This window comes from Populus euphratica, unplaced genomic scaffold, assembly GCF_000495115.2.
Source record: "Populus euphratica unplaced genomic scaffold, PopEup_1.0 scaffold217.1, whole genome shotgun sequence".
In the NCBI taxonomy this organism is placed as follows: Eukaryota; Viridiplantae; Streptophyta; class Magnoliopsida; order Malpighiales; family Salicaceae; genus Populus; species Populus euphratica.
The window spans coordinates 336,725-354,505 of NW_011500036.1; the positions used below are offsets into that span (position 1 = coordinate 336,725).

The window sequence follows — 17,781 nt, forward strand, 5'->3', positions numbered from 1 at the left end:
AATAAAATATTTTTATAAATGTATAAATTTGGATATTGATCCTCAATTCATAATTAAACAAAAATTATTTTATAAATTATTTTAAATAAAATAAATAACATTTTAAAAAATAAAAGTCAAATATGATAAAAAAAATTAATTAAAAAGATGATAAAATAAAAATAAATAAGAATTAAAAGAGCAATGATAGAAACTAATATAAAAATCAAATTAAATCAAATTCTAATAAATAAAGTTGAAAAAAGTATGTGTGTGTATATTTAAAAGATTAGAAACCAAATTTGATATAATAAAAAAATAATAATAATTTTTAATTTTTTATAACTTCTTGAATTGTATTTCATCCAAAATAAAAAAATATTTTTTTAAAAACCAATCAAAAAACTTTTTTGATTGGAAAATATTTCTTATGAATAAATTTTCATAATGAGAAATAAACATGAAAAAATAATTTTTTAAAAAACCACTTTTATAAAACAACCACGTGCTAATAGTTGTATTCTACCAAAACTGTTAATAGAAATGCAAAAACAGGACTTGTACATAATTATAAAATTTGACCCAATCTATTACCCGTTGCTATGAATTGAGCCAATTAATATAAAATAATATCATCTCAAAAAAATTAAAACAATGTTTATTTTTTTTAAGTCAAATCATATCTCACCGAGTTTGAATAGAGTTATAGATTAACTCACAAAGTTACTAAATTTAATAACATCAATTATTACTTGGTCTAATATGAAACCCTACTCAAATGGGTTATCGGGTTGATTATCCAACAGTATCTTGGACATCTGAACTCAACAAGCAGGCAAGCACCGACGTAAACGGAACGGAGATCTAGCAGCACACAAATTCACAGCACAAGTTTTTTTAAGAAAAACAGGGAGAAACAAACGGCAGCAAGGACGGTGTTCCCTTGCTTAACGGTGTCTACCCGTCAATTAAATTATAATCTGGAGTAAACCCCACCCTATCATCTTTTCCATGATTAAATTTGATGGAATTAAGACATCCATTAATGTCGTCAAATTCTAGTAAATGTCCCACCATTTCCTCCCAAGCTCCATCACCTTTTTCTTTCTTTTATTAATGAATTCAAATAGACCATCATCGGTTGGATCAAGCTTGTTATTATACTTTACGTACTTTTAAAAATATATTAATTTGATTTTTTTTTTAAATATCAGCATATTAAAATCATTACTAAAAACTTTTAAAAATATTAATTTAATATTTTTTTAAGCTAAATTACATCCCAAAACGGAAAAACAAACTAATTATTGTTTAACTAATAACTAATTTTATTAATAGTTATATATTATTTTTATGTGTTGGTATTAATTTTTTAAAAATATTTTTTTAAAAAAAAAAACAATCTTATACAACGACAAACAAACTATCGATCGTCTAGTCAACGGCGATTCAATTAATGATTCGTTAAGAAATTGATTGGCCATATGAGGTGAAAGCTGGAGCCACGAGTTAGGATTTGACGCGTTTACAACAAAAAGCACAGGCTAATAATTGAAAACTTTAATTCCAATCTTTTTATCTTTTTCTTTTGACACCATATAAGATCCAAAACCTGGATGGTGATAGTAAATAAAAATCATTTATCAACTAAATGGGTTATTCTTGCTCTAATTTTGATTTAAATTTAAATTGTTTTTTATTAAAAATTATAAATATATTTATTTATAAATCTGAGTCCAGATTTTACTCTAAAGGTTAAATTCTTAACTTCTAACTTATAATTTATACTATTTCTTATAAAGTCAATTTAACTTATTTTTATTATAAATTACTTATGATAGATATGTTTTAAATTATAACTCGAAATGAAAAAATATTTTTTATATATTATATTAAAGGGACTCTAAATTCACATTAATAGAACTCGCTAGCTTCCAGCTAGTAGCTGCTAATACATGCCCTAGGCGGAAGAAAAAATCGATTAGGTGACTTTTTAGTAATGTGATTTAACTGTGTTTTTTTTTTATTTTGATTTTTTATTGAAATATATTTTTTTGATTTTTAATTTTTTATATGTTAATATCAAAAATAGTTTTTAAAAAATAAAAAAAATATTATTTTAATAGCTTCATAAGTAAAAAAAACTTTTTAAAAAATAACATTTACTACATTTTCAAAAATCCCTAAATCTTCAAACGCAACTTCAGTAATTTAACCAGCACGTCGCAAAGCAAAGTTGGGTGAAAAGAGAGGGGGTTCTTGCTAAAGTGATTTAACATGTTTTCTGTAAAAAAATATTTTAAAAATACTACACATGTATATATGTATTTATAATTTTAATATACTAATTTAAAAAATATTTTTAATTAAAAAATATGTTTAAAAAACACACAACAAAGCCTAGACAACAATATTGCAAGTGAAAGGGGCAGAGACTCCAGATCTCCTTTAAAAAATTTCCCAGTCAAGAAAAAGAAGAGGAGTGAAAAAAAGAGAAAAAGTACAGGACTTCACGAGGCTCTGCTGCCACCGACTGAAACCCTAATAATACAATGGCTCCGTGGACGGTCATTGAAAGAATGACGACGACTATTTACTTGCTCCTCGCGAGGTCGCGATCAAACGGCTGTCATTGAATGCGTGATCTTTAAATAGAAGTCCAAGAGCAACACACAATAAAGCAACAACGATGCTGACTTTTAACCATTAACGTTAAATCCACATTGAATATCATTATTGAACGAAGCAGAAAAATCGGATATGAAAATTTATGGTGGTTTCTTTCATTTTCTTCAGTCTTTTATGCATATTATCTTCTTCCATAACATAATTTTAAGAGCGTAGAGACACGTTTGCTACTTGATTTTTAATATTTTTTTAGCTTGAAAAGATATTAAATTGATGTTTTTTTAGTATATTTTTTTATCTTAATCTACTAATTTTTAAAATTAAAAATAGAAAAAAAATATTTTAATTTATTTTAAAATGAAAAACTATTTTAAAATATATCATCTATCACATCCTTGAATCTCACTTAAATCTCTGGAATGCGATATATTTTGATTGAAAATATAATTGCTAATAAGGGGATTGACATGATATAAGGTCTAAGTAATGAATTATGTGAGTAAATCTACTTTTTAAGGAAAAAAAAATTAAAAATGATAAGTTTCGACGATCAATTAAGGTTTTTGATCTGGTTAATTCTTTTTACTTTTTGTAAAACTCATCTTGGTTTTAGATTTAAGTACACTCATTAAGCTTAGGTTTAATAACCATTATTTGAGATTTTCTAAAATAACCTTGTTTAAACATTGCAGTGTAATTGTATTAATACAGGAAATATTACTATTTAATAAATTTAATCTAAATTAAAAATAAAAACCCTCCTTAACACTGCCATCTTTTAAATCCAAATGGTGTGCTTACTCGGCTAAGAACTAATTGGGGGTATGTAGACAACCATGGGCAAGCAATGGATAGTCAGTGACCTCGTTCGATGAGCTAATTTATTTAAGTTATCTAAATTCGAGCAAGGGTCCGCTGTCGAAGGGTTGGGTTCCTTCCATATGCAAACCTTCTTTGCTTTGCTTTGAAATATTTGTGGAGGACAAGAGGAAATATCAGTCATAGGGTATTAAAATTCTCCACGAGTAACGGCGATGCACGTGAGCCTGGATTTGGTCACCGAGATCCAACCAGCAAGCCACGTGTGGACTTGATAAATAATAATTACAATCATTATAATATTTTTCAGATGAATATTTAATTACTTCCCTTTGATGATTGCTAGTAGGGCTCTCACCCTTTGCCTCTTTCGAGCTATCTCCCATCAAAGTGTGGTGGGTTGCCTCAAAACAATACTATCGTCGTTATACAAACAAAAGGAGGCATCCAAGGCCAGTAGCAGAAAGACACACCACGTGGTGCCAAGTGATGACAAGCCCATGTCCAATAAATGTTCCCGTGGCATGAAGTTTGAGTTTTAATTAATCTAGTATTAAAAAAAATTAAAAAAATATAGAATTATTTTAAATTAATTTGTTAAACTTGTGACTCAGATTATGAAATCAGGATAACCACATAAAAAATTAAGAAATTCAATTTACAATCAGTTTTGTTTTAAAGGATGAGACTAAAAAAATCAATTAAAACAACATAAAAATGATCATAGCCAATTCTTTAAATTTATTACTCGAGTTATGAGATCAAGATAACTTTATATAAAAAAATAACTTGAATTAACTTATTAAATTCATAACTCTAATCATGAGATCAAAATAACCCTACAAGTAACAAATCAAAATAAATTATAAAATTTAATTCTCAATCAATTACGTCGGAACTTAAGTTGAATAATGAAATCTGTAAAAATCTTAATTCAAAGAATTACATAAAAAATGAGCTAAATCAATATAGGTTAATTAGTTAAGTATTTTTTTTGGGTTATAAAATCGATATAACCTCGTGAAAATCAAATCAAAATAAACTATAACGCTTGATTCTCAATAAAACATAATATTAAATAATGAATTTGAGAAGAAAAGTCAATTACAACAAAAAAATTAGTCAATTAAATAAACTTGTCAAACCTGCAACATAAATTATAGGACATGGACAACCCAATAAAAAACAAATTCAATGTTGAAAGACATAAGATTGAAATAATCCCTTGAAAGAGAAAACAACGACCTGATTTGATCTAAGTTAAGATACAAAAACCCGCTACTCTGATCATAAAACCAAGATGTTCTTATAGAAAAAAAATCAAAACAAACTATGAAGTTCGATTCCCAATCCATTCAATATTAAATGATAAAATTAAAAAAATTAATTAAAAAAACCTGAGCAAACTTGGGCTAATCCGTTAAGTACTATTTACGAGTCATGATACTAAAATAACATAATAAAAAGTAAATAAAACAAATCATAAAGTTCAATTCTTAACTAATTCAATATTAAATGATGAAATTAAAAAAAATTAAATAAGAAAAAAAAACTTAGTTTATCAAGTTAACTTGTCAAATCCATAATTCGTATTATAAAAATAAAAAAAACTTAATAAAAAATAAGTTAAAAATTTAAAAATAAAATTTTAAAAAACAAAAAAATTTTTTTACATTGCTGCACCAAAACACTAGAAGAAAATATTAATAATTGCTAGAGTACTTCCCCCGCTTGTTTCAGTGTATTGTTAATGTTAATAATTAATAATAATGTTAACAAGATAACTCCCCCCCGCCGTGGCACTTAACCATTTAATTGTTAATGTTAATAATTAATAATAATGTTATCAAGATAACTCCCCCCCGCCGTGGCATTTAGCCATTTAACATTATGACAAATTGTGAGCGTTGCTCTCGGAGAGGCTCTCGAAATGTGTACAGAGCCCTAGTGAATCCACCCAGCTGGCATCAGGAGACAAGAGGCGATGCGTCGAACAAATCGGGAGGAGGACGATATCCAAAACCATGTGATGAAGAAATAAATAAGCCTTTGTTTATTAAAGTGATAGCTGAGAAGGCTATCCTATCATATGCCCAAATGGGCCAGGGTAGGGCTGACCAGAGGGCATGGAATGATGACTGATGAGCGATGACAGTGGCCAATCCTATCGCTCTAAAAGAATGAGTTTGCTTCTACCAATCCTGTCCCCACTGGTAAAGCAATAAAAAAGCCTGTGAAACACGAGTTGGTACCCTCCTATAGTCCTACATCACGGGCCAGGCTGTGACGGCGACTGCTAAGTGCTGCCAAAAGTTCATCCTTCATAGCCTATTCCATTAGAAGTTCCTAATTATTAATCAATACTCTAAAACGTGTAAGAAAAACACTGTCGTTTTTTCTATATTTATATTTATATATTATAATTATAATAATATAATATAATAATAATAATGTATACTTAAATATTTTGAGCTATTTTTTTTGTTTTTTATGTCTTTATAGGTTTTTTTATGTTTTTTATTTTAATATTTTTTTAATTTAATTTATTAATATTAATTTTTTTTAACGAGTTAATATATTATGACGGATTAATCCAGATTTTTTTAATTATTTTTTATTTAATTTGATTTGTTAACGTTAAATTTATTTCTATTTAATTATAAAACTTTCATGATACGTATCTCGGACTTGACTGGTTAACATGATTTGATGTTTTAACCCAGTTAACCGGTCAATTTGTTTTTTTATTTAGTTATCAAACTTTTATAACGTAAATTCCAGATTTGACGGATTAACCTGATTTGAAGGGTTAACCCCAATTAATTCAGATTTTTTAGTCACACCCACATCCAATGCTATTGTGTTTGGTGTAATGGCCAAATTCACTTAAACTTAGGTCACATAAATTTAATATTATTATTAATATTATTTTTGGATCAAGTATTGCAATTAAACTGAAGACTCTTGAATATAGTCTTACTTAAAGATCTAATACCTTTAGATCTTAGTTTTTTTGTTTTGTTTTCTTATATAAAAAATTAACCTGTGGTATCGCGCGAGTCATATAACTAGTTTACATTTAACTGGTGTAACTCTGGTTGGTTTTAAAGTATTTTTATTTAAAAATATATTAAAATATTTTCTTATTTTTAAAAAATTATTTTATATATCATTACATCAAAAAAATTATAAAAATAATTTAAAATAATTATTTTTTAAAAATATTTTTAAACACAAAAATAAAAAAGGATTTCATTAAAAACAAACTTCACATCTGTTTTTTATTTTTTTCTAGAAATCTTGGCAACTCTTATTATCACATTCACTTATCCACTGAACAACTATTTATATTTTTGATGTGATTGTAATATCCATTCAATTTCCATGAGTTTATATTCAATTCAATGCAATTATAGTTGGGAAGGTCATCAATGCCCAAGGAAGAAATTTGGACTCGCTATCATAGATGATCATCTAAGTCCAGTTCCTTGTTCGTGCTGGAAAAGACACGAAGCTATGAAGGAAAAGAAATACAAAGCTTTACAATGCCAAATGAGAGGTATTTTTAAGAAAAATCTATCTTTTTAGTTATTATTATTTTCTATCTAGTATAGAAAATATTTTATTTTATGATGATTTTTTTTCTATTTAATTTAGAAAATCAAGTAGTGAGATTAATAATTATATTTTCCTAGTTTTTTAGAATTTTTATTATTTTTCCTTTTATTTTTGGATTTCCTAGCTTATTTAGGATGATTTATAGGCTTATTTAGAAAAATCATAAACCTCTTAAAAAGACAGATGATAATTATCCTATTGCTTACGCTTTTATTTATGTGAGTTGTTGTCAAAGCTCAAAGATCCCAAGTTACCGCTTGTTGTGCACTGCAATTTCATGGCTACTTGTTTGCTTTTTTATGTGCCACCAATAACCATAGTATGAAGAGTTCGCAAAACAAGCGTGGTCAAGGAGAGGATGGAGAAGTTTCCCCTTACAATAAAAGTGTTCAGGAGCTCGTGATAAATAACATGCAGAGCCAGATCACAGGGTTAACTTATTTGTTAGGATATATAGATCTACAAGAATAGAGTTAGGAAGAGAGTGACCAAGGGTCCCGTAGGCAGTATTGTAAACTCATTCCAAAGGCAATAATACAAGAGACAACCTCTTAATCAGGAAAAAAAAAAGACTAAAGATTTTGGATTTCATATTAAAATCCCTAAATTTACAAAAGCGTTACAAGCAAATGAGTTCATCAATTAGTTGAATGAAGTTAAACAAATTTTGTTAGTATAAAAAGGTTATATATGATGGTTAAATTGATTGTAATTGTATTGGATAGTTGGGCTTCTATTTAGTGAAAACATTTAAAAAGGTCATGAAAGAGGAAGGAGAAGTTGAGAATCAGTATCTGGGACAGGATGAAGTAGAAAATAAAGGATCACTTCCTTTATTTTAGTTATACATGAAACTTATACCAGCCCTCCATATGTTGAGACAATAAGGTAAATATATCAATGATTATAATAATAAGTTTTATTAATCAGTGGTTATGTATGACTTGATATAACAAAAAAACAGTTGGTGATGAGATATCTGAGTGGCTTATGATGATCTATTTAGGATGTGTTGTGCTTGTAGTCTTTATAGATAATTTTGAAAGCATATCAAAGGATTAAAATAGTTAAGAAATAATAAGATGTCAAGGTAGTTAGCAGGAGTTTTTAGACAAATCAATACAACAAAAGAGGACTTAACAGTAATCAAAGGCCAGCCACCTTCTAAGCCATGTATACTCGATAAATTTGGCAAATAATAGTTCATAATACAGATTTAATTATATGAATTCATTATTGCAAATATAATGAACTAGGACATCAAGTTAATTAGTGTAGAAAATCAAAAAAGTTATCAAGGAAATAATCTATTGATAAATGAGCACGAGGATGACATGGTTGATCATGTTTATGATGATTTGAATAATAGTGAAGAGATTATGTGTGGAGATAGTGGTGTTAACAGAGTTTTCTAAAAGAGCTTGTTGACTCTTAAAGGTGATTTAAAAGAAGATTGACAATGCATTAATATATTTCGTTCGACGTGCGCCATAAATGATAAGGTTTGCAAATTAATAATAGATAGTGGTAGTTATGAGAATATGATATCCAAGAAAGCATTAGAGAAGCTCTACCTAAAAACTAAGAGTAGTTATGAGTTCTACAGGTTAACTTTGATGAATAATGACATCGAAATTATTGTGGATAAACTTTATCCTAATTTGTTTTTTACAGGCAAGATATATTTTGATAATGTTTGTTGTGATGTAGTATTTATGGATATGTGTCATCTACTGCTAGGTTGGCCATGATAATATGATATGAATGCCGTACATGACGAACGACATAATACAAATGCCCTTAGTATTAAATGTAGATAAATGGTGATTGTTAAAAGCAATGGTGAAAATATGTTGTTTCTACATAAATTATGGAAAAGAAAAATAAAGAGATGAAAAAAAATGAGAAGGACAAGAAGGTGGAGTCTGAATAATGTGAGTAAAGATAAAATATGGAACACGTCATTAACAATCAATGATGATTCTATCAAAATTAAAAATGTTCTTGGAATTGATTTTTGATCTACGTTATCTAAGTTGGTGTGGAACAAGTTAAGAGAGTGTGAAGATACTAATACTATTTAAGTGGTTGACAACAATGATAACATGATGGTTAAGACTCGAGAATAATTGTTTTCAACACAAGGAGACTTATGCATGAGAATTTTTAGAAAAAATATTTTTTTTAGTTATTTTTATTTTCTATTTAGTTTTGAAAAATATTTTTTATATAGTTTACATTGATATTAATAATTTTATTTTCTTAGTTTATTTAAAATTTTTAGTACTTTTGTTTTATATTTAAATTTATTAGTTTGTTTAGGATGATTTTCAGACTTATATAAAGAGTAATGGTTTTTTTAACAATAAATCTTCTAATTAAATTTCTTGTGTTCTATTATATTTTGATCAATTTTTTTCTTTGGTATTATCCTGTTATTACTTGTTATTTTCTTAGTTTATTTAAGATTTTTATTACTTTTGTTTTATTTTTAGATTCGCTAGTTTGTTTAGGATGATTTTCAGACTTATCTAAAGAGTAAAGGTTTTCTTTTACAGTAAATCTTCTAATTACTTGTGTTCTATTGTATTTCGATCAATTTTTTTTCTTTGGTATTATCCTATTATTGCTTGTGCTTCTAGGACACACCTTCTCGTGTACAAATGCATAACTACATTCCCATGGTAACAAGAACCCCCCAAGTTTCCAAACAGACACAAATTCCATTCAACTCTACTGTTGTGGTTTTGATTTGTTTGCTCACACTGGAATATCTCTCTTCCCTTTTCACGACACTTCTTTTTTTCCTTTCTTTTAGATTTGCTCGGATCAATTTTAGCCAGCTATCCTTGTGGTCTGGGGACACTCTATTTTAAAGTTAATTCAAATTTGCATTTTTCGAATAAAATATTAAACTCCTTTTCATGTAGGAAGCAGTCGGTCATTATATAAAGCTAGCAAAAGAGAGAGAGAGTTGAGTGGTGTGGACGGTGGAGGCAGCGGGAGGGCTATAGTGAAATGGTGGATAGTGTTAGTAGAGTAGCAGACCAGAGAAGCCTCATATCATAAGCTTATGTTTTAAATCTCTGTTTCTGCACACATTTTCTCTTACTTTTTTTCAAACTTTCCCTCCACAAAAGGAAATGGGAACTAGTTCAGTTTCCAAGTTCTTAACCCTCTTCTTGATGGTCTTGATTGTTGGTTCTAAGCTGATCCATTGCACTGTGACCTATGATAAGAAGGCTATTATCATCGATGGACATAGGAGAATCCTTATCTCTGGCTCCATTCACTATCCAAGAAGCACCCCAGATGTATACACTTTTCTTTCCCATTTTCTTGGTTTTGTGTCTATGTTATCACATTTTGTCTGTTGTGTAAAAAATGGGGTTTGTTTTGTTCTGTAGATGTGGGAAGATCTTGTACGGAAGGCAAAACATGGAGGCTTGGATGTTATCGACACTTATGTTTTTTGGAATGTTCATGAGCCTTCTCCTGGCAATGTACTCTCTCTTGGATCTCCACTCTACTTTTTGGCACTTGAAATTTTATAATCCATGTCTTTCTGAGCTTACGTGGTTACTCAAAAAGGAAACTTTTTGGTTTTTGCAGTATAATTTTGAAGGTAGATTTGATCTGGTACGGTTCATTAAGACAGTGCAGAAAGAGGGGCTATATGTTCATCTCCGCATTGGACCTTATGTCTGTGCAGAATGGAATTTTGGGTACTTGGAATTTTTGCTCTTTTATATGCTTGTTCTTTTAACTTCTGTTCCATCCATTCATGATTATATCCCTTCTTCGTTTTGGTTTTGCTTTTTTAATTCTTTCTGTGGTTGGGATGGTATTTGCTTATTAACCTGGTAAAAATGAATGCTTTGGTTTGATTCCATTCTCTCTCTCTCTTGTAAATGCATAGGGGATTTCCTGTTTGGTTGAAGTATGTTCCTGGTATCAGCTTCAGAACAGACAATGGGCCTTTCAAGGTTTTTCATATTTTACATGCCCTGCGTTTTTTAAACCCTTTCCTCAAGAAAAAGAAAGAGAATTAAAACAATTAATTGGAAAAGTTAGGTGGTTAATGTGGCTTGACTTTCTTTCCCTTTGGTTTTGAAGGCTGCAATGCAAGGATTCACCCAGAAGATTGTGCAGATGATGAAAGATGAAAGGCTATTTCAATCACAAGGAGGCCCTATCATCTTCTCTCAAGTAAGTGATCTTATCGGTGAATTTTGTCATTTTAGATATTTATTGTTTCTAAACCAGTAAAAGTGAGGCTTCAGCTGTGAAGTAATTTGCTTTTCTTTTATATATATACACATGTTTTATTCTTTTCATATCCATTTGTGTAGATTGAGAATGAGTATGGACCAGAGAGCAGGGCTTTTGGGGCTGCTGGTCATTCATACATTAATTGGGCTGCACAAATGGCTGTTGGATTGAATACTGGAGTTCCTTGGGTAATGTGCAAGGAAGATGATGCCCCAGACCCGGTGGTGAGCTATCTTAATCTTTCCACTTACCAAGCCTAGTTACCTCAACTGTCCCATAATTAATTTGTGAGCTGCATTTACTATTTTTGTTACCTGCAGTTTCCAATTTAAATTCTTTCTTGAATGGTGAATTTGACTTTGTTATGTTTGAATCCTGGCAATAGATAAATACATGCAATGGTTTTTACTGTGATGCTTTTTCTCCCAACAAACCTTACAAGCCAACGATGTGGACTGAGGCTTGGAGTGGCTGGTAAATGTTACAGCAAGCAGTAGAGTTGAAGTTCACTTTCTGAGTGCAAATTTAGTCCTCTGATCCCCCCCTTTTTTTTCTGAACTGAATAAAAAGGTTCACAGAGTTTGGCGGCGCATTTCACCACAGACCAGTTCAAGATTTGGCATTTGCAGTTGCTCGATTCATTCAAAAGGGTGGCTCATTTGTTAACTACTACATGGTAGGGAACCTCGAATGACTCAGCTCACAATTTAATAAGAAACTTGTCGTTCCAAGCTTATGGCCTATGCATTGTGTATTGTTACAGTACCATGGAGGAACAAATTTTGGACGCTCTGCTGGAGGTCCATTCATTACAACTAGTTATGACTATGATGCACCAATAGATGAATATGGTAAGTTCTGTGGATTTGTTCTTGTCCTAACAAAAAATATCTTGACTCTTTAAGTGAAAAACTACAATTTAGTCATGCCTAGCCACAACTTTTAAATGACAATTCACAAATAATTGAAAAATTATTCATGAATTAGGCTAGTTAAGTTCTAGACTTTCTTGAAATAATTTTCAACTCCTAACATGAATATTATTTCCGAAACTCAAACTCAGTGCTGACTTTTCTTCCACTTTTCACAATAATTTTAAGGAATGTGTTGCGTTTTGTTATATCATTATATGTGTTTCAAAATTAAAGATCCGCAGCTAACCATTTATTGGTTTAGGTTTGATCAGGGAACCTAAATATGGTCATCTAAAAGAGCTTCACAGAGCTATTAAGCTATGCGAGCATGAATTAGTCTCTTCAGATCCCACAATTACTTTGTTAGGAACCTATCAGCAGGTCTTCCTTCTGACCAAATTTGTCTCTTTCCCCCAGCTGGACAGTGATTATGTGAAGCTTGCTATTGAAAATTCATGATAATGGTCGTTTTGCAGGCTCATGTATTCTCTTCAGGGAAGAGGAGCTGTGCAGCTTTTCTTGCCAACTATCACACAAAGTCTGCTGCTAGAGTGATGTTCAATAACATGCATTATGTTTTGCCTCCTTGGTCCATTAGCATCCTTCCTGATTGCAGGAATGTTGTGTTTAACACTGCCAAGGTAAGCAAAGTTTAGGTTCTATTTGCAATCTCGTTCAAGTATGAAATAACCTCCTTCAGTGATCCGGAAATTATTTTCTTCAATACCAAGTTTCTGATCTCTAGTTGTCCTGTCGTGGTCTAGGTTGGAGTTCAAACTTCACATGTCCAAATGCTGCCAACTGGTTCTCGTTTTTTTTCTTGGGAGACTTATGACGAAGATATTTCTTCACTAGGGGCTAGTTCAAGGATGACAGCTCTTGGATTCATGGAGCAGATAAACGTCACTAGAGACACCACTGACTATCTGTGGTACATCACAAGGTGAGCCAGGTTCAATAGTATCTATTTATATTTTGAATCCCTAAAACCATACAACAACTTCATGGAAACCTAAGCACTTTATTTTTCTCACACATGTTTCTTCAGTTCATTACATGTGTTTGAAATATCTGAGAGCTCCATTTTAAAACCCCCCTGTGGCTTTCAGTGTCAATATCAATCCATCAGAATCATTTCTTCAAGGTGGACAATGGCCTACTCTAACTGTGGAGTCAGCAGGGCATGCTCTTCATGTCTTCATCAATGGGCAGTTTTCAGGTATGTTTTTCAAGATTACTTTCATAATAGTTACTAATAAGAATTTCATTTATCTGGTTGATGAGTGCTTTGCCTGTTACAATTACAGGATCAGCGTTTGGGACCAGAGAGAACAGGGAATTCACCTATACAGGACCAGTCAATCTACGTGCTGGAGCAAATAGAATTGCACTACTCAGCATAGCTGTTGGATTACCTGTTAGTTCTATTCTACTTCTCCAACTTACTGCAAGTATAAATGCTAATTAATTTGATCTGATTGTGGGTACTAAAATTTTAAAACTTATACTAAGAAAAAGGAAAAAAAATCCGTTATATTATTCCACTTACTGACTACAAAACTTTTGCATTGTTTAAGAATGTCGGGGTACATTATGAGACATGGAAAACAGGAATACTTGGTCCAGTTATGCTGCGTGGCCTTAACCAGGGAAATAAAGACTTGACATGGCAGCAATGGTCTTACCAGGTATGAAATGTGCCTGTTCGTATCTATTTAATTGTGTCTTATAGTTGGCAGAAGTTTAAGCTTGAAGGTATTGGGTCAAAACAGGTTGGTCTAAAAGGAGAGGCAATGCATATAGTCTCTCCAAACGGAGCCTCATCTGTTGATTGGATACAGGGGTCTCTAGCTACCAGGCAGCAACCTCTGAAGTGGTACAAGGTAATTATAAGTAGGAAAATGTTGAATGTGATTAGCAATTTTACTTAAGAGACTGATTGTCATGCTGGGATGTTCAGGCTTATTTTGATGCCCCCGGAGGAAATGAGCCATTGGCTTTGGACATGCGCAGCATGGGAAAGGGTCAGGTGTGGATAAATGGGCAGAGCATAGGAAGATATTGGTTATCTTATGCAAAGGGTGACTGCAGTAGTTGTAGTTACTCTGGAACGTTCAGGCCTCCAAAGTGCCAACTAGGATGTGGCCGACCAACTCAGCGATGGTATCTTTTCTTGAATGCATTTTTTTTAATTATTGATTGCAGCTTAATCTTCAGAACTGAGCTGTAGAGTGTAATTACTGCATCTCACAGCTAACTGAACTTATGCTTGTCAGGTATCATGTTCCAAGGTCCTGGTTAAAGCCAAAGCAAAATTTATTGGTAATATTTGAAGAACTTGGAGGTGATGCATCAAAGATATCCCTTGTTAAGAGATCAACGACAAGTGTTTGTGCTGATGCATTCGAGCACCACCCAGCAATTGAGAATTACAATAACGAGAGCAATGGTGAATCAGAAAGAAATCTTCACCAAGCCAAGGTTCACCTCCAGTGTGCACCAGGGCAGTCTATATCAGCTATAAAATTTGCAAGTTTTGGCACTCCTACTGGAACCTGTGGAAGTTTTCAGGAGGGAGCTTGCCATTCACCAAACTCACATTCGGTTGTAGAGAAGGTAGATTTCCTTGGTAGAATCCTTTTATCATTTTATACATCTTCATATCTTATTTCATTTTCCTTTTGTTTTATCATAATTTCACTACCTGTCACTAATAAAAATACCTTTTCTACTGGCTTAATGCTTGTATCATTGAACTCTGCAGAAATGCATAGGAAGGGAGAGTTGTATGGTCACCATATCCAACAGTAACTTCGGTGCTGACCCATGTCCAAGTAAGTTGAAGAAATTATCAGTTGAAGCAGTTTGTTCAACAGTGAGTGACACTACTCAACCCAATACAAGGAGGTAACAACTCAAGCAAATTTTCAGATCTAATTATAATTATTTGCTCACGCTGGCAAGCTATGAAGGAAGAACAATAAGGTATTGAGCCAGAGATCCTAATGTCAGCTGTCATCTCTACATATTCTACAACGTATGCGTAGTTATGTATTGCAATTTACAATGCGTAGTTGTGTGGAGTTGATATTCCCATTAGCTTTCGGATGGACAATGTGCTTGTGCATAGCACAAATGTTGGCCTGGCATATGCCCTAAATTCCCATGCCCATGGCCCCTTTATCCAGAGATGGGCTTCGAAAATAATTTTTGCACAGCGAAGTATAAATGATTATTATTTGATAGAATGGGAAAGAATTGTTGAGGTGAAGAATATCGGTGAGTATGGGCACTATAATGTCTGATTCTTATGTAAGAACACGGATTATAAATTCGAAGTCTACAATTTATCTAATTGCTCTTGTTTGCACCTTCTGTGGATGATCCGTGATAGTCAACATCAACATATCGGCATTCTGCATGTCCTTCGCTATCATTTAGGGAATTGAAACCTGGATATGAAGAATGCAATCAACAATCGGCAGTTGCATACTTTTGCTTTGAAATAATATTTTTATTTATTTTTTAAAACATTTATTTTTAACATGAGTATCATTAAAAAATTAATTAGAAACAAAAAAAATTGAAAATTTTCAAAAATATTTTTTAAACTTAAAATCAAATATTCTAAGGTTTTTCTTTTTACAAAAATTCTTTCACTATTCTTGAGAACCTTATCAGACCTGTTAGTGGTTGAGCTACATGTGGGACTATGGGTGTTAGTACCATAGCATCTTTGTCGACGCTGTTTGCTTTCTTCTTCCAAAATCATCATCAGCAGTGTCATGTATATGCTCCTTCCTTTCGGCAAACATGCGAGCCCCAGTTTAGGTTTTTGCTTATTGGCTCTACCTGGCAGAGTACTTGCTATCATAGGACTATAATTTTCCAGCAAAATGCATCGGCATAAACATGATTTTTGGAAGTAAACTAGAAGCCATGGCCAAGACTGCCAGTGATATTGCTGCTATATATTAATTTATTGGATGGTAGTATCAAGAACCAGGATATTTGGTTAGAATTTCTTCTTTGATGAGTTGGTTTACTCCAGCTACTTAAAATACTAGCAGGATCGACAATATACGTTGTTAAAAGTGCACATCAAGTACTATGGGCAACCCCAAAGCAGAACAAACACAGATCCAAATCAGAAGCTGCAAGCAAATTACTGGTCTTCCTCGTCATACCTAAATCCTATGTTGTCGAAGAAACCTCTCGAACAGAAGGAAGTCAAAAGGCAATGGGAATTTAGATTTGCTATGAAGCTTAGAGAATGAACTGCGCAAATTTCCCCTTGCAGGATTTCCACAATGTTTGAGATGTCGAGGAATTTGCCATGCTGTGTAAGGATAAAACAAACCATGACTATTCTCCGTCAATAAAAATAATGCCATCACTATCACATCCCCGGCATACAATTTGACGAACAAGAGCAACAGAATTCATTGCATTGAAATATAGCCTTTCAAACCTTGATATGTTTGCTGTGATGCTTTTTAAACTGTTTTTAATTAAAATATAATTTTACAAGATCAGTCTGCACCGTATATAAGATCACTACGCCGTAGACAATATTCAAGAAGGTGAGTGAACTCATATTAACCACAAAACATTTCTGATCAACAGAGAGAAACAATTCAGGTAAACACAACAGAGACACATATAATATCCATTAACAAAGAAACTGAAAAATCCACAAGAACTGCAATCAACAGGAAATAATAGAAAGATACCAATATTCGTGTATCATCCATGCATCATGCAGTCTCAATAGCAAGCTTTTCTACAGTTGAGTACAGTTTCATTTTATTGACACCAGTAAATTTCTTCACAATTTCCCCATCTTTCGGGAAATAAAGGTCGGCATCGCCAGCACATCCCACTCCTGAGCAACAGACTGCAAAAGGCATACAGATATCTATTAGAGAACCACGTCGTAGGTCTACTTTGGGTGGGAGATACGCAAGAAATTCAAGACATCTCCTCAACATAAATCTTAACAATAAAGTAAAACACAGGAGTAGGTAATGACGTGGATTCCTTTTGCCTTCAATTCATCCACGTCGACTTTCAAGAATGTGACATTGGGAAGCTTCCAGGCAAACTCTTCCACTTCTGGGGCAACAAGTTTACACGGTCCACACCATGTAAATCCACCGCAATCTATCATAATATGTATCTTGATCGGTAAACTGGAAAATTATTTTGATACTCCCGTCATTTGAGCACAGTAACTCTCAGTAATTTCAAAATTTTCACTTTACACGGTGGATGAACACGTTCAAATTTTGATGAAAACAGTAAAATATCCCTGATTTTTTTTACCTTTTCCACTTTCTTTTTTCCCCTCTCCCCCCCCTTCTCCTTCTGCTTCTTTCTCTTTCTCCTCCCCCTCTCCTCTCTTTTTATAACAATCATCCCTTTTCTCTCTAATTCATCCCCTCTCTCTTCAAAACAAGATCTGACAATCCAAAAAATATAGTTTTCTTAATTTGTAACGACAACCATGCATGATAGTGAGTTTGGTTAAAAGGTGATTTGAATTAATGGT

General features: G+C 32.1%; 1 protein-coding gene across 1 annotated transcript; it reads left to right on the forward strand.

The window, feature by feature from the left end:
• The first annotated feature begins 9,839 nt into the window (after positions 1-9,839).
• On the forward strand, positions 9,840-15,602 carry LOC105142753 (beta-galactosidase 5). Its single transcript, XM_011050535.1, has 19 exons — positions 9,840-10,358; positions 10,452-10,547; positions 10,657-10,769; positions 10,964-11,030; positions 11,161-11,253; positions 11,397-11,540; positions 11,702-11,790; positions 11,887-11,992; positions 12,080-12,167; positions 12,493-12,611; positions 12,707-12,871; positions 12,995-13,173; positions 13,340-13,449; positions 13,538-13,647; positions 13,808-13,918; positions 14,003-14,113; positions 14,191-14,393; positions 14,507-14,846; positions 14,995-15,602. Exons 1-19 carry the CDS (start codon positions 10,188-10,190, stop codon positions 15,139-15,141), a joined length of 2,562 nt encoding a protein of 853 aa, XP_011048837.1. The 5' UTR covers positions 9,840-10,187; the 3' UTR covers positions 15,142-15,602.
• The last annotated feature ends 2,179 nt before the right edge of the window (positions 15,603-17,781 follow it).